Genomic DNA, 18,030 nt, shown 5'->3' on the forward strand with positions numbered 1-18,030 from the left:
CTGAATGGTCCTCTGGGTAGGTGGGGTAGGGAAGAGGGTGAGTAGGGTAGGTATGGTGGTAGTGTGTGGTCTGATTGTGGAATGATTCTGATAGGTGTGGATGAGCTGTTGGTTAATGGGATGGTGGGATATAGTGGGGGTGGGAGTAGGTTACTCTTCAAAAATTGACAAAGGTACATGCTACCTCGAATTCTAGTGTTATGTGCTTATTGCCTCTAATGGCATGATTCATGTTTGTACATTTTTTGATTGTATTCATGTAACTGTGTATTGGGGGACGCAGTTCCTTTGTTATTATTAAAAATTATTTTGATAAAAAAATAAAATATATCCGAAGCAGGAAGCCTGCAAGGAAGTCGGTTGGACCATTAAATGATCAAGGGGTTAAAGAGGCACTTAGGGAAGATAAGGCCATTGCGGAGAGACTACACAAATTCTTTGCTTCAGTATTTACTGAAAAGCATGTTGGTGAGACACCCGTTCCAGAGATGGTTTTCAAGGATGACAATTCAGATGATCTGAACCAAATCACAGTGAACCTGGAAGACGTAGTAGGCCACACCGACAAACTAAAGAGTAGCAAATCACCTGGACCAAACGGTATACATCCCAGGGTTCAGGAAGAACTCAAAAATTAAATTTCAGACCTATTACAAATAATTTATAACCTATCATTAAAATCATCTGTTGTACCTGTAGACTGGAAGGTGGCCAATGTAACCCCTATATATAAAAAGGGCTCCAGAGATGATCCGGGAAACTAGAGGCCGGTGAGCTTGACTTCAGTGCTAGGAAAAATCATGGAAAAACTATTAAAAAGAATAAAATCACAGAACATATAGACATGACTTAATGGGACACAGTCAGCATGGATTTACCCAAGGGAAGTCTTGCCTCACAAATCTGCAAATTGTTTTGAAGGGGTATGTATGTTTAGTGTATAAATGTTTTTGACAGTCTCAGTAACAAAATTACAAACGTACCAGGATGTGTGGGGTACTGCTATACCTCCCAGTTTTCCTGATCAACAGTATGCAAGACAGATGGTTCAAAGATTAGTCCCTCCCCCCAAAATCCCCTGACTGAGGTCCGTAAATAACGCAAGGAGTGTCGACATCTCTGAGAGAGGTCCAGAATCTGCTGCTTCGTTAGTCACAAGCCAGGAAATATTGAACTCAATCATTTAGTAGTCTACTCCGGGCATGGTATGGAAGAGAGTCTGAATGTATGGTTCCCAAACAGCAAGAAAACGACTCCTGTGCCGAGGTGAGCTTCGAGACGAAAGATATTCCATATGCATGAGGGAATTAAAGAAGTTCCTCCAGGTCCAAAAAGAGGGCGGCTCCATGTCTCTCCAACCCAATAATACTACCCACTTCCCCACCAGACAGGCTTTTTGGAGCAGGAGACGGGTACCAGGATCTCATATCCACAAAGGCGCTACTGGAATAGAAATTGTCAGAATTGTAGCTAAATACTGCACTTTGTCCAAAAAAGCTCAATAGCCGGGCAGGCCCAAAAAGCATGCACTAAAGTGCCAAGCACCTGCGGACAGCGACCACAGGAGGCAGTATGCCAACTGTGGAGAGACATAAGCCCTCCCTAAAAATTTATATTGGAGTTCTCTATAGTAGGCATTATATGAGATCCTGGCCACCCCACAAAACAATCATACAATATTGAAGGGGTAAGCACAAACTCCCCCTCCCCAGTCCAACGATCTGCAAATGTGGCATAAATCTCCACCCGCCCGACGGTTCACAGCTGCTTGTAATAATGGGATAATTACAATTGTAAAATCTGATCTAATTTCTGGAATGTGGTCTGTTGCCGGTATGCAAAAGGTAATGCTTTCAAATAATGGGTAATTTGTAAATAAGGGAACAGCGAGGACCTCCCCAGTCCATAATACTCCCGGAATTCAGTAAATGGAAGCGGTTGGCCCTCCCTGGTAAGTAAGTGACCCATGTGAGTAATGTCTGTGTACTTCCAGAGCCGAAAGGCTGCATTTTGAGATCCTGGAGAGAAATCAGCGTTGCCAAGTACTGGCAATAAGTATGCACAAACTCAGGGTAACTGCAATTGTTTAGTAAGATGAACCCAGGCTTGCCTGATCGGACGAATGGTGATAGAAGTGGTCAAGAAAGCGGGGAGTCTAGTAGGTTTCACTTGGAGAGCATAGGTCACATCAATAGGCGTTGCTAAGGCACTATCCACAGTAAGAGGGGTATGCGAAGATGTACCCAAATCCAGTCTCTAATCACACGCATATTACTGACCAAATTATACAAGGCCAGATTCGGCACGCCCAGACCCCCCGCTCCCCACCTCTCCTGTAACCAAAGGAGGGGAAGTCAAGCCTTCTTTCCCTTCCAGAAAAAAAGCCGCATAGAACCTTCCTTTCCCTGCCAGAAAAAAGCCGCCAAATCCCTACGCTTAAGTTGAAGAGGTAGGTTTTGGAGGAGATATAGCCATTTTGGGAGGATGACCATTTTGTACAGATGGACTCAGCTACACAAAAACAATGGCTGCCACCGCTGTAGCATCTCCTGGGTATATTTAAGGAGAGGAAGGACATTCAGCTGATATATCTGGGTGGGTTCCGCTCATAGAGAAACCCCCAAGTATCGAATTGCGGCTTCCGCCCACTGCAAGGAAAGTGGTCTCGCCTGCGCTGGAAGGCCAATGCAGAGGACTTACCCCTATTCAGCCGGAAGCCAGAGAAAACACCAAATGTCCCACACAAATCCAAAAGCAAAGGCAAAGAAGAATAAAGGTCTGTAAGACCAACGCCGATTTCGGGAGGCATCTAATTGTGGGTCTTTAATAGTGTTGAAATCCCCCCCACAATAAATCGTATCCGTGATGTAAGGAAGCAAATGTTGATATAGAACTTGAAAGAATGCTGAAGAATAAGTATTAGGGGCATAGAGATTACAGAAGACCACAGTCTGGTGATATAATTCAGCAACCAGGATAATAAAATGACCTTCAGGATCTTTAAATTTCCATGCGGACCTGGATTGGTAGATTTTTATGAAACAGAATCGCCACTCCCGCCGAGGGAGTTGTAGCAGAGGCATAATGAAGGCCACCCACCCAATGATTACATAATTTAGCATGTTCCAAATCAGATAAATGGGTTTCTTGGAGGAAACCCACATCCATAGCCTTACGCCATAAATGGGTTAATATCTTGGGGCGTTTAGTGGAGGAGTGAATTCCACACACATTTCAGGAAACTATACGCATCTGTGTACTAGGTTGTGACTAAAATCTTAGATGAATAAAGCAGATCGTTCACCAGGGGTCGAGCATGAACCCTCCCAGCCGGGGCCCACACTCAGAGTATAGAATACCTGGCCGATAGCCATGGTACTTGAAGAATTGAGTGATACTTAGGACGTACAAGCAAATCAGGGACTCTATTCCCCCCCTCCCCCCCCTTCAGCTGTCCCATGAATCTTACCCACCCCACCTTTAACTTCATATTTAGAGATCACTCTCCCGTCCTGCAAAGGAGAAAGGGAGATTAAAGAACCCCCCACCCCCAATCCTCTATATACCATGATATGCCAAAAAAAAAAAAAGAAAAAGAAACCAGCTTCATAACAAACATGTAACAAACCACGTTAAACCACTTCTGTTCCCCACAGGATTTTCAAAACTGTTGGATAAACAGAAAAACGTAACAGTGCTCCTTGTAAAATTTTTACCACCTAGTAGGATGGTTACCCCGTCTGCATTAAATTTGTGAAATCACTAGTCAGGGAAAATAATACCGGAATCTTCACATGTTGCAAAGGGTAACAAAAAGTAGGATGAGGTGGTCATCTGGAGATCAAGCAACCAGCGAACATCTTCGTCAGGACAGACATAAAAACAACCTAACACTAAGAATGAACCACTACCCCTGCCTATTAAAGCAGCCACCCTAATACAAGTGGTGCAAGTAGACAACAAAAGAAAAAAATGTATATAAATATAAACGACTACTGTACAGTTCGCCAGGAGGACTAGAGGTCACCAGGAAGTCTCAAGACCCTCCGCTTGATGTAGAGTGAAAACAAAGTCCCGAAAGCACCCCCTAAAAAAGGCCATCACCCAAACAACTGGGATATGGCAGGCGGCACTAGTAACTAAGCACCCATGGGTGAAGAAAAACATATGAAAGAATAAAATAACAGTACTCCGCCAACATCAAGGGCAACACCACTGCTGTTGAAAAGTGCCGCTCAGGGTATAAAAAAAAAAAGATAAAAGTTCCAGCACTAAAAAACATTCTTTGCGGCTCCCCACAAAAAAAAACCTGAGGTAATAACCAGAAAACCTTCTCTGTAGGTGCCCCCAAAGCACCATGAGGGGCCTCAATGAAGGTCCCATTCGCCCAGCAGAGGACAGTGCCCCCAGAAAGAATAGTCCATTATGGAATGTCCAAACTCCATACTAATTCCCTAGGTCCACGACAAGTCTGGGGGACGATCAAAATCGTAAAAAACACAAGAGACAAAAAAAAGGGGGATCCCATCCATAACTGGAGCCATATCAACGAGCAGCAAGGCAGAATCCTATGCTTCATTAAAAAAAAAAAAAATAGAAGGATAAAGGAAGCCACCAAGTCTCTCCTGGTAGTATGCCACAGGCCATCTGGCTAGCTTAAGACAGAGTCGCTAGGGAATGTAAGCCTGCAAACCGAAGAAAATCAGGGGAAAGAAAGGATTGTGAAACCCTCAAACCAACAGCCTCAAGCACTATACCACGAAAGGCAAGCTCAGGTCAGGTCACTCGGCTCCCGGCTGGTACGCTCGGTCACAAAGGCTTGAGCTGCTTTAGGAGTGTCCAGCCATTTGATCCCCGTGTCTGTCACCACACGTATGCGAGTCGGATAAATCAATGTTGCTCAGAGGCCCAGATTTATAAGCTGGGAACAATGAGGAGCCATAGCTCGACGTTTCGCCGATACGCCCGCTGAAAAATCTTGAAAGAGAAGGATCTTTTGACCATCGTATGTAAGGGAATGGCCCCCATGAAATGCCTTCAAGATATTCATTTTATGAGCATAATTGTGTAATTTGGCTATGACCGGCCGGGGACGCATGGCATTTACTTGCCTGGGGCCTAGCCTATGAGATCGCTCCATGGGCAGGGGCCTGTACATGGCCGGGAATTCCAGTTGCTCCTACAGCCATGTTTCAAGGAGGGACGAGAGGTCTTGGTCTCGGATTGTCTCAGACAACTCTATTTAAGGCTGAAGGACTTTGACAAACACCTTCTGAAAATCCGAGTACATCACATCTACCGGTTCACCTTTAAAATATATATACCGGAGAGATCAGGCCCTGGAGTTTTTTCTCTCTCCCGATCCTTGTCTTTGTGAATCACGCGGGTCGCCACGGCCGATTTAATTGTGACCCTGAGACGTTGGAAGAGATGTAGAAAGTAGGCCGCTGGTTATTTTTCACAGAAGATGGGACTGGATGTGGAGGTGAGGCCCAGAGTGGGGAAGCCTACATCAGTCTCCCCCTCACTGCCTCACGTGATCTCTCCAGTATGTATGTTTTAAAGGTGAACCGGTAGATGTGATATACTTGGATTTTCAGAAGGTGTTTGACAAAGTCCTTCATGAGAGGCTTTTAAGAAAACAAAGATCATGGGATAGGACATGTACTTTTGTGGATTGCAAACTGGTTAAAAGACAGGAAACAGAGTAAGATTATTTTTTTCCACTGTGAAAACAGACCATTTAAACAGTGGAGTGCCTCAGGGATCTGTACTTCGACTGGTGCTTTTTAATATATATAAATGATCTAGAAAGAGGTACAATGAGTGAGGTGATCAAATTTTCAGATGGCAAAACTATTCAGAATAGTTAAATCACAAGTGGATTGTGATAAATTGCAGGAGGACCTTGCAAGATCGGGCATCCATATAGCAGATGAAATATAACGTGGACAAGTGCAAGGTGACGCATATAGTTACATGCTAGATTCCATTTTAGGAGTTACCACCCAGGAAAAAAGATCTGGGCATCAAAACTGATATTACATTGAAATAGTCAGCTTAGTGTGCTGTGCCAGTCAAAAAAGCAAACAATGTTAGGAATTATTAGGAAGGGAATGGCATATAAAATGGAGGATGTAATAATACCTCTTTATCGCTCAATAGTTAGACCTAACCATGAATATTGTGTGCAATTCTGGTCACCGCATTTCAAACAAGATATAAAATTGCAATGGAAAAAGCACAGAGAACGGTGACCAAAATGATAAAGGGCATAGAATGTCTTCCTTGGTGGAAAGATTAAAGAGGTTAGGGCTGTTCACCTTGGAGAAGGGATGGCTGAGGGGGGATATGCTAGAGGTCTATAAAATCATGAAATGACTTGAACAGGTAAATGTGAAATGATTATTTACTCTTTCAGATAATACAAGGACTAACCATTTAAAAACAGTTTAAATAAGTTACTGGAAGAGAAGTTCATAAACTATCAATCAATAGGGAATAGCCACTGCTTGTTGCTGGCATTAGTAGCATAGAATCTATTTAATATTTGGGTACTTGCCAGATACTTGTGACTTGGATTCACCACTGTTGGAGACAGGATGCTGGGCTTAATGGACCCTTGGTCTTATCCAGTACAGCATATCTTATGTTTTTGTGTTACTTTCTTATGTAATTTTAACCTATTGTGGTGTAGCCAGCTGCAGATGCTCGAGGCATAATGAAACAAATTGTATAGTAAGAGCCCACAGAGTAGAGTGGGGAAAAAAAAAAGAGGACTTGTATGTCATCTGTGTTTGGTTTGAAATGTATCCAAGACTATCCAGACGGCATAATGGTGTAAGGTATATGTTGAACAAGGCAGCTGACATTCTACCAGGGTCTCTTACAATCCTGTCTCATGACTCACTGATTCTTCCTTGTGATGTGATGTGATATACATACGCGTTGATGCTCTGTACTTTACTCAGCATTGTATGCATACCGTTTGATTGCAAAGCATTTTCAAATACATTTGTTACAAAAATAACAATCCAATATAACATAGGAAACGGCTAGGCAACTCCCATCTAGAAGTGCATAAACAGGTCTGATTTTCAGGAGATCCACAATGACCATGCATAAGATATTGCTTGCATACAATGGAAGCAGTGCACGCAATATACCTCATGCATATTCATTGTGGATCTCCTGAAAAGCAGACCTGTTTGTGGCACTCTAGTAAAAGGAGTTACCTACTACCCCTGGGCATAGGATCTTTGATGATCATCATATAGATAATGTCAATTTAATAATCACAACCAAAAGCTTCACTTTAAGTAAGCTTGAAAGTATAATCATTTGACTTTTCACATTTGAGAAGCCCTTTGAATTTCAGTTCAATCCTTAGAGCTTCCAAGAGTGTATATTAGAAGATTTGGATGGCTCTAACCTTCTCTCCTGAGAGTCCATTGGAAAAGCATTACAACTCCATCACAGGATCAATTTCTCTCTCCCAGGGGAATGGGGAATTCCTAGGGTGACAAAAAGTTAAATATGAACCAACTCATGCTCTACAAAAAAAAATAAAAACTAGACCTCAAGCATGCCAGAGAACTGGGTACAATTGCACATTATCCTAAAGTAAGAAAACTGTGTAAAAAAAAAAAAAAATGTAAAAAGCTGCCCCATTCATGAACTTCTACAGCTAAACTATTTCAGATTTAGCTGTCAGACACCAAGTTACCAATTTGCTTCTGCCTACTCAGCCCAAGGATAGGACATGTACCAGTTTCACAAAACTGGCCTACTTGCACTGCAGCTTTCCAATGCCGCCACTTCAAAATAAAGCACTCTTCTGCAGTTTTGCAACCTGAAAGTTGTGAACATTTACATTTCACACAGTTTAACTCCAAGGTGTTGTCAACCACATGCAGAAGAGTCTAGAAAAAGACCCAATCTCTCTCTTTATGCCAGAGACTCAGATCTTCCCAAAGACATTTAGGTCTTAAACTACCAGCTTAATGAAAAAAGATTGGGGAAAGGGAAATCTCATTGTGATTTGTGACAGTCTGTACACTGTATCAGTATTATTCTTTGCTGATAAGTTAAATTTGTGTACAAACACTGGTTTTGTATAATAAAACATTTTAAATGTAAAAACAAACAAAAAAACCCAAACACACCATCTACTAATTTGTTACACATTAAGCATGTGCCTATTCATATTTAATCAAGTTTTAACTAAGTCTACACTAGCTGTTGCCAAGCAAAACATTTAGATGTAATTTAACATCTGAATTGACTTCTATAGGTGACAACTTATTTGACTAAAGCAAATAGGAGAACTTAAGCACTGGGCAGTAGTTTGTGCCAGTAAAACAATCCTTTGTGGTTAGTGGCTGGTCATAGAATGCCATAGATGCCTGAAAAGCAACTTTTTGTCCTTAGTCAGCAAAAAAGGAAGTGTTACAGACACTTACTGTAATGTGGAATGTACAAGACAACTGAACTTGAGAACAAACAATGGTACAGGAAGTGAAAAGCATTCAAACTCCAAATCAAGCTGTCTTTAAATTCTATTTATTTTATCCATAGTTAAAATGCACTTGGCAAAGTCAAAACCTTTTGTGTTAGAGTACACACTACAATGGGACTCATTCAGACCAAAGCAATGTATACAATTTGCCATTATTAATTTATATATATGCAGGGCACACTGAAGTTAATAGTGAAAAGACAATAAGAACTACAAGCGTGTACACTGGTGCTGATGTGGTGCTATTTTAATACAGTTCGTCAGTTTGCCCTAGGATGGATCTCTCATAGCTGAAGGTATCCTTCAAATAAAACCCAGAAATGAAGCACACACTATTCTAGAGAATACCGATGACCTTATGTTAATTCTTCTTTTTCTAGTGTCCAGGTTAACATTCATATTCCCCAGACAAGATGTGTAGTGTGCAACTGAAAAATTAAAGCTCTAATGCTCACCCAGAATTTTCTGTTTTTCTGTTCTTGTAGTCTCAGATTTAGTAAGATGAAAAACATCAAAACACGGAAGCATGATAGCCTATCTAGTCTGCCCAGCCACACCAACCAATTCAACTTTACAATTTATACCACTTCCTCAGAAACCTCCTTTTTAGTCCCTGTGTTCTTGCAATCAGATACTATTCCATCACCTCCATGGGGAGGCAGTTCCAGGCTCCTGAGTCTACCTCCTTTCACACTCAACACTCGGTATAAAGTTTAGGAATAGTAATATTCACCCTCTTTAGTCAAAGTTTGAGTCATGAATGTGAGGTAGTGTGCCTAATACACACAAATGCCTGGGGTACCTCACCATGGCTTTGACATGCTTGCAGATAACTTTTGGACTAGATCTGACAGATGAACGTTGAGCCTTACCAGTAGAAAACGTACAGGTGATGTCCTAGCTACACAGTGAATGGCACACTATCTCCATAGGTCACATCTGATTAAGAAATACAGCATGCTTCCTCCATATAACTGATATCAAAACATTGTTGTTGGGGAGCAAGAGGGAAAGAGAGGGACACACAGAGGGTAGACAACCGAGTTGGCTAGAATTACCAAATCTCTACTAAGCAAAAAAATTAAGGAGGAAAGCTTTTGCTTGCTGACAGCACAAACTACATCTTGTTGCTTTTTGGGACAATGTTATACCTATGACCAGGCTATCCTGTGAACATTAAAGATTGTACATGACATCGTCCACATGAATAGAGATGTCATAGATAAATCCCAAAGAGGCTGTATAAGCTGCCTGACAAAATACTCTTGTAGAAACAAGCTAATAAACTCAGGAAAAGATTTTTTTTCTCCGATTCATGTATTTACCACTGAACAGCACTTTGGGAGAAAAAAAAGCACTAAATAAAACTAATAATGTATATGTAACAGCGTTTAGTTAATGCTCTTGCTCCATTTTAACACGTCAGAGCAGAAACAAAACGACAGACAATTTGCTTACATTTGGTTGCTTCTAGCCTTCAGAGCAAAAGAAAAAAGAAAGATTCACCACACCCTGTTCTGTTCAAGTTGTAGCTTGACTGCTTTGTTTTCCCACACACTACAAAACTACATTTTCAGCAAAAAAGCAGTGGCTACCATCAAGTACGTGATTTTTCTGACAAATAATAAAACATGCCACTTACCCTGTAAAATGTCACAGAGGATGAGCAGCGCTTCTCAGCCGGTGCGGCGCGCGCTCCCGGTCTCTCCCGCGGCTCTTCCCGCCCTGCTGCCGCCGGGCTAACAGCACGTACAAGCCCGCCGGGAACGGCAGCGGTGCTAGAGGAAGCTGTGGCACCGGCGGTGGCCTGTCCTTCTTCCCGCGCCTGCCCCGGAACAGGAAGTGGTGCGACGTGCAGTGCGCGGGAAGGAGAAAGAGCCGTGCCGATGGGATTCGTCTTTCTTGGCCTGCAGGGGCTGGAGGAGGTGGCGGCAGCTACCGTTTGTGCTGGGGGGGAGGCAGTGAGTGAGTGAGAGAGAAGACAGCCAGCCTGTAAGTGAGAGAACGTGTGTGTGATTGAGAGAAACTGGTCAGAGAGGTGATGTGTGTATATGCGAGAGACAATGAAAGTGACTGCTCAGGGAGATAACTGATGTGTATGTGAGAGTGTGAGACATTAGTCAGGGAGGTGACTGACATGTGTGTGTGAGAGTGACAGATTGGTCATGGAGGTGGTGTGTGTGAGAGTGAGTGAGAGTGAGAGAGAGCATGGATGTGAGAAAGCATGGGAGTAAGAAGTGTAGTGTTGTGTATGTGTGAAAGAAAGCATGGGAGTGGGAAGCCTGTGTGTGTGCGCGCGCATGCATGAGAGAGAGACTGGTTGGTAAGGTGACAGTGTGTGAGAGAGAGAGACTGGGGTGTGTGTATGTGAAAGAAAGTGACTAAGGGAATGAGAAGCCTGTGCATGTGGAGAGAGCGAGCATGGGAATGAGAGAGAGACTGGTGCGTGTGTGTGTAAAAGAGAGAAAGTGATTATGCGAATGAGAAGCCTGTGCATGTGAAGAGAGTGAGCATGGGAGTGAGAAACCTGGATGTGTGGGGGGGTGTGTGAGACACAGTACGGGAGTGAGAAGCCTATGTATGTAAGATAGAACACCGGAGTGGGAAGCCTGTGTGTGTGTGTGTATGGCATGAGAGAAACTGTTCAGGAAGGTGACTGGTGTGTGTGTCAAAGACTGGTCGGGAGATGATTGGTGTGTGAGAAACAGAAACTGGTCATGGGGATGTGACTGGTATGGTGTCTGTGTGAGAGACTGGCCATGGGCCCTAAGGAAGAGAACCATGAGTGTAGGGCTTAGCCACTACTGCTGCTTCTGGTGTGTGCTATGGCCTGCAGTAGGAGTAGGAGAGCTGCTGGAGGGGATAAGTAAAGGTGACTTTTTAAGTTTATCTTTCTTGATTGACTGCCATTTTAATTATTCAATATTATGTGATGTATCTGCTTTTTTGAAATAGTTTATTGGTGTTTGGAGAATGTTTAATAGTTTTTATGAGTTTTTAATTGTTGGATATTATTCTGTTCATAGCTGTTTTGAAACATTTATTCTGCTTATTTGTATAGTTTTACAATTATTTCTATGTGGGGAACTATAGCTGCTTGCTAATTCTGTTTTCCTAATAGGAAGTGTATTGGTGTTTAGGGCCTGATTTAATATTTGTAGTGTTGCCTTTTCATAGATGGGGTTGTTACTGGTTGAGTGCATTCCATAATACAGGTGTAACTGTGTGCGGATTAGTTTATGTACATAACTGCAGATCCTGGGAGTATGTTAGGTTGGTTCCATATGTGTTACTGAGGTGAGATATTTTACTAACATGTAAGTGTTTGTATCAGTCTTATTTGTTGTGTTTTCTCAAGAGGACATGCATTCGTGATAAACTGCTGTCTTTTCATAAGTAGGGCTATTGAGCCTGGTAGTAGAAGAAGTTTGAGTTGCTGTTACTGAGATGACACCAGAACCAGAATATCTTTTTTGTAGGGTGAGTTGTATGGGGAATGTCATAATTCTGCTTTACATCCATTATTGTGGGTCAGGGGGGTTCCCGTGGATGCAAACTGTATTTTTACATCTAGCCCCGAGATGATCATGGGTTCAGTGTGTCATGCATGTGAGAACCATCTGTCAGGTGTGTCCCAACAGAAAGGTTGAGAACCACTGCTCTAAAGTGGTGCTGCTGCTGCTAGGTTAAACAGAATTAAAGTCTTACAGGAGAGATTGGCAGTCCTTGCTAGTTTAAAGATCTGTTGCTCTTTTCTGCATTTTGATCTTGTCCCATTCTACCAGCCCTGCCATCAACCTTTAAAACACCCAATTAGTGACCAAGAACTAAGAGTAGTGAATTTTTCCAAAGAGTGGGAACAGATCTTTTCAGTTTCTAACAGGCTGATACAGTACAGTGCGCTCCAACAGAGCGCACTGTTAACCTGTCATTGGACGTGCGTTTTCCCTTACCCCTTATTCAGTAAGGGGCGGAAAACGCGCGTCCAACCCGCCGAACCTAATAGCGCCCCCAACATGCAAATGCCCGCGCGATTCAGTAAGTAAAATGTGCAGCCAAGCCGCACATTTTACTTTCAGAAATTAGCGCCTACCCAAAGGTAGGCGCTAATTTCTTCAGACACCGGGAAAGTATACAGAAAAGCAGTAAAATCTGCTTTTCTGTGCACCCTCGACTTAATATCATGGCGATATTAAGTCGGAGGTCCCGAAGGGTAAAAAAAAATTTGAAGTCGGCCGGCAGCTGTCGGGTCGAAAACCGGATGCTCAATTTTCCCGGTGTCCGGTTTCCGAGCCCGTAGCTGTCAGCGGGCTCAAGAACCAACGCCGGCAAAATTGAGCGTCGGCTGTCAAACCCACTGACAGCCGCCGCTCTGGGGCAAAAGGAGGCGCTAGGGATGTGCTAGTGTCCCTAGCACCTCCTTTTGCCCGTTTCTACCGCTGGACCTAATTTAAATACTGCATCGCGCGCACAGACGAGTGGCCTGTGCGTGGGCCAGGAAAGCGGGCATTCACCCCGCTCTCCCGCGGACTTTACTGAATCGGCCTGTAAGTGCGGCGCACTATCGACAGCAATTTGCACACAGCATTGAAGGGACTGTTTCACCCCAACTAGACTAAAAGGTTCCTTGACAGGAAAGTTAAGTGCTGGAAAAATTATAGTGGTAAGGATTCGCTATCCCACATTTTATTCCACAGCACTATTGGAAATTTTTTTTTTTTTTTTTAAAGAAATTACAAAAACTAAGTATATGGTGGGAATTCAAATTGGGGAGGATCCCCAGAGTATTTATCCTTGGCTTACCACTTACCAATCAAGGCCAAAGGATAGAGATTCTTGACTCACAAAATATTTCTGGCTGGATGTTCTGCAACATTTGCCAAATGGAAAGGTGTTTTCCCTCCGACAATTTGCAAATGATAGTGGAATATATATGAGATGAGCTGCTGAGACTGAGAAACAATGATAATGATAAAATGAGCATACACTCTTAGTTTCTCCCCTATTTCCTTCCTCAGAAGCAGTTGGGGGGGGGGGGGGGAGAGGGTTGAGAGGATGTTGTCATTATCCTATGTTTAATATTGTTATATTTATAAGTAAAACAAAATATTTCTGGTTAGTTATGAAAATGGATAACTTTGATAGTTATTCAATTTTCAAAAGTTTTTTTTTCTTGGATACTATTCATAGTGATTCCATATTGTGTTTCACAATAAAAAAGTTAGAGAAAAAAAAAAAAGGATGAGAATGACAATGTTTTATGTTGCAGACAACTACATCTAGAGAGATGCCAGTAAAATGAAAAAGGGACATTATTGGGTGAAGTCTTCCCTAATCCACATTGAGGCAACAATACTGGCTACAATTTCTTTGAAAATTTACCACCATTTACATGGGTACAGATGTTCCTGGGTACTTTGCTACTGCTATAACTGCATAGGTAGGGGAAAGTGGGTGTGAGTGTTTGAAAAATCGTATAATAATACACCAGGCAACTATATTTAGCCACTCTACATTAGTAATTTACAAACCCTCTGATCTAGCTCCTACTATATGGCTTCCCAAACCTGTCCAGAGGATCCCCAAAGCCAGCTGGGTATTTAGGATATCCACAAAGAATATGCATGAGATAAATCTGCACACAATGGAGACCAGGTGTATGCAAATTTATCTCATGCATATTCATTGTGGATATCCTGAAAACCCAACTGGCTGTGGGGTCCCCAGGACAGGTTTGGAAAGTCTGGTCCTACTAACTTCTTAGTTTGCCTTATTAGATGACATTTTTCAAAGGAACTTAGCTGAATAAATAAAGAGTTAACCTGCCAGATCAAAGTGTTTGAAAATTACCCCAAGCAGGGTGACTCGTAGTTCCCCCTCCCTTCAATGCCTAAACACAGTTACCAAATTAGACTGCCCCCCCCCCCCCACCACAGAGTAATTAGAAGTATACATTTTCAGAACACATGTAATTTTAGCCAGATTTAAAAAAATGAATATACTTTACAATAGCCACTGCTTCTTGCTGAAAATATATTTTTGTAGAGTGTGCGGGGGAAAACAAAGCAGTCAAGTTGTATCTTTAAAGGAGCAGTTAATTCATAGTGTTGTGGTAGTCCTGGCTGGGGGAGGGGGTAAACAATGCACATTCAGCGTTTTGCCCATTTCACTGAATGCAGAAATAAAAAGTGTGAAGTATATGAACACTTTTGTCCATGTATCTTGCAGACAATAAACCACATTGTTTCCCAGTGAAAACTGGTTAAAGGGCAATGGATACAAAGTAGTCAGGTACTTTGCAATGATATGGGGATACTGAAAATTTACTCTTTAAAGCACACTGCCTCCAACCCAGTCACTAACAGAAATGTAAGCTTCTTTGCTATCACTGTTTTGCTTTTTTTGTGTGTGTGTGTCAAAACATTAATGTTCTGGTAAAGGCTTTTATTTTAGTGATCTAAGAACACAGGCAACCACTGACGAGAAATATAGCTGCAGTTCACCCTTCATTTCCACCACACCAAGTCTTTCTCTAGGCATGTTTTGCTATAGCAGTCCCCAGGGTGTATGTACATTGGGGCAGCAAACATTTCACATACATCAAATTTTTAAATGTACATGTTATTTGACTCTCATCTCCAAAACAGCAGGTGCAAAGTACATGGATGCTGTTAATGAACGTGCATTGCATTTCACAGTTTTCAAAAAGAAGCGCAAATAGTTTCTCTTTGAAAATGTGAGTAAACTAAACACATTAAATCAAGCACATAGTTCACAACTACACAGACTGTTTGAAAACTACCTCCGAACACAAAAAGACAGTACATAGACTTTCAAGACCACACAGATACTTTTCTCTGGTTTCATTCTTCTGAAATTCATAATTAGTGCACATAAGTCAAATAACAGATTCCCATAGTCAGTCCTCTAAATCCTTTTTTTAGGATCTGAATATTTGCAAACATTTTACTATAAGAAACAACCCACCCCACAAAGTTATTAAACGTTTTAGAAACTGTTGAGGAAAAGGAAACAAACTGGCAGAGAAGTTTTACTTTGAAAGAGAAGTCATAAGGGTCAACAAACAAACTGAAAGTGAAACATTTTAATAGAACAGCTTAGGGCCTAATTTACGAAACTTTTTCTCCCAGTATGTATCTGTAAGAAAAACAGGCAGCATAGTATTTCAGGCACTTGTGATGAGCTTTTGATTGCAAACTTACGGAAAACATAAGGTTAAATTTTGGAAGTGAAGAAGACAAGATTTCCCTATCCACTACCTTAGAATAAAGCAGGTGGAAGACAGCGTGGGGGCCAACACACACACGTTTGGGGCTCCCCATACCCCTGCTGTTGAGTTCGTGAACCCTTGAGCCGGCTAGAACTGATGATGGTGCACCGTGAGAAGGCCCACAGTGGAAGTCGTAGCCAGGAGGCAGTTCAAGTCAGGAGACCAGCTGAATCTTCACCACTAGAAGCCCGAGATCCCCCCGGGAGGAGCCCTTGAGGATCCGAGCCGCTTGGACTTATGAGCGTTTTCCTGAGGCGAGTACCTGAAGAGTAGTCCAGAAGTATGAAGCAAAGGAGAAGCTGGAACCAGGAGACCAACCGGAACTTCACCACTTGCAGCCCGAGGTCCCCCCGGGAGGACCCGAGCTGCTTGGACTTAGGCGAGGTCCCCTGGACAAAGCTGTCCGGAAGAAGTCAGGCAACAGATGAGCAGGACGAGGAACAAGCCAGGAGTCGGGGCAGGTGGCAGACAGCGGAGACTGAACGAACCAAAGTCGAGAGAGGCAGCAAGCGGGATACCAGAGGACTGGCCAAAGTCAGGAGCCAGTAGACTCAAGGAAGGGCTGCAGAAGGAACAAGACAGGAACAGACAAGAACAGCAACTAGCAAAACTCTAAAGAGCTAACCTCGTTGCAAGGCGAGGTATGCAGGGAGCAGCTGGGTTTAAATACCCAGCTGCGTCTGACGTCATCCCCAGGGCCGGGCTACGATTTCCTGCCATGGCCCTTTTAAAACCCGAACCCCTGCATGCGCATGCCTAAGGGGCGGGGTTTGAATCAGGAACTCGACTGCGTCTCCTTTCTGGAGATACTGCTGCAGAGAGGCCACGCTGGAGCCTAGGAGCAGCCGGGGAGCGCCACGAGTCGCCCGGCGCTGGCTGACAAGAGGGTAAGGGACCCCCACAGTCCAAGTTTACAACAGTACCCCCCCTTTTTACGCCCCCTCCTTGGGGTCTGGGCTTATTCGGATGATCCAAGTGAAATTGGGAAAGGAGAGACTTATCCAGGATGTTAGTTGCAGGTTCCCAGGTATTGTCTTCAGGTCCACAACCTTCCCAAGACAATAAATACTCCCATCTGCGATGATGGAAGCAAACATCCAAAACATCTCGGACTTGGTAGATGGTGTCATCCTCAGCGACAGGCTGCGAAGAATCTGGTGGATTGCGGTGGTACTTGGAGAGAATCAGAGGTTTTAGCAGAGATACGTGGAAGACATCGTAAATCTTCAAAGTACTGGGGAGACGTAATTGATAAGAAACAATACCAACCCTTTCTGAAACCGTAAAAGGCCCAATGAATTTAGGGGCTAAACGCATGGAAGACAAGCGGAGATGGATACGTTTGGTACTTAACCATACTCTATCCCCTGGTTGGAATACTGGACCTGGACAACGATATTTATCAGTGTTCCACTTAGCGACGGCTGCTGTTCGTCGCAACTTGAGTTGAGTAGATTCCCAAAGAGAATGAAGCTGCTGAGCAGAGAGCTGAGCTGCAGGAGAGGGCCCTGACAAGAACAGCGGTAGAGGAGGCTTGGGTTGTCTGCCATAGACAAGCTGGAAAGGAGATGTCCCCGTAACTGAATGGGCATGATGGTTATATGAGAACTCAGCCCATGGTAGTAGAGACACCCAATTGTCTTGGTTGTCCCCCATGAAGGTTCTGAGGAAAGCCTTCAGGGAACGATTGGTTCGCTCCGCTTGTCCTTTGCTTTGGGGATGAAACACAGAGGTAAAATCCAAACGGACTCCAAATTGTTTACAGAGAGCCTTCCAGTATTTTGTGGTAAACTGAGGTCCCCGGTCTGAAGTAATATCGAATGGCAGTCCATGGGCATGAAATATGTACTGTGAAAAGAGTTGGGCCAACTCAGGAGCAGACAGAAGTTTAGGCAATGGGACAAAATGAGCCATCTTGGAAAATTTGTCCACAGTGACCCATATGACTGTCTTTCCTTCTGAAGGAGGTAATTCAGTTATAAAGTCCATAGATAAGTGGGTCCACGGTTCCACCGGAATGGGAAGTGGCTGGAGCAGACCCCAAGGACGGCCTGGAATCTGTTTCTGTTTAGCACAGACCGGACAGGAGTCAATGTAGAGTCGAACGTCTCTCTTTACTTGAGGCCACCAGTAGTAGTATGTGAGCAATTCCAAGGTTCGTATCCTACCACGATGTCCCACGGTAAGGGAGTCGTGAGCCCAGGCAAGAATCTCCTTCCTT

The 18,030-nt window shown here is 43.3% G+C and overlaps 1 protein-coding gene across 2 annotated transcripts in view; it reads right to left on the reverse strand.

Annotated features, from left to right (window-relative positions):
* Nucleotides 1-10,371, reverse strand: part of ALS2 (alsin Rho guanine nucleotide exchange factor ALS2) — a 282,347-nt gene extending 271,976 nt beyond the window's left edge. For both annotated transcript variants that reach the window (XM_029606273.1, XM_029606274.1), the window contains exons 1-2: nt 10,161-10,371; nt 7,433-7,514 (exon numbers count right to left, since the gene is read on the reverse strand). In XM_029606273.1, coding sequence (XP_029462133.1) covers nt 7,433-7,463 — 31 coding nt within the window. In that variant the 5' untranslated portion in view covers nt 7,464-7,514; nt 10,161-10,371. The remainder of the gene's footprint in view (nt 1-7,432; nt 7,515-10,160) is intronic.
* Nucleotides 10,372-18,030: the final 7,659 nt, after the last annotated feature.

This window comes from Rhinatrema bivittatum, chromosome 6, assembly GCF_901001135.1.
Source record: "Rhinatrema bivittatum chromosome 6, aRhiBiv1.1, whole genome shotgun sequence".
In the NCBI taxonomy this organism is placed as follows: Eukaryota; Metazoa; Chordata; class Amphibia; order Gymnophiona; family Rhinatrematidae; genus Rhinatrema; species Rhinatrema bivittatum.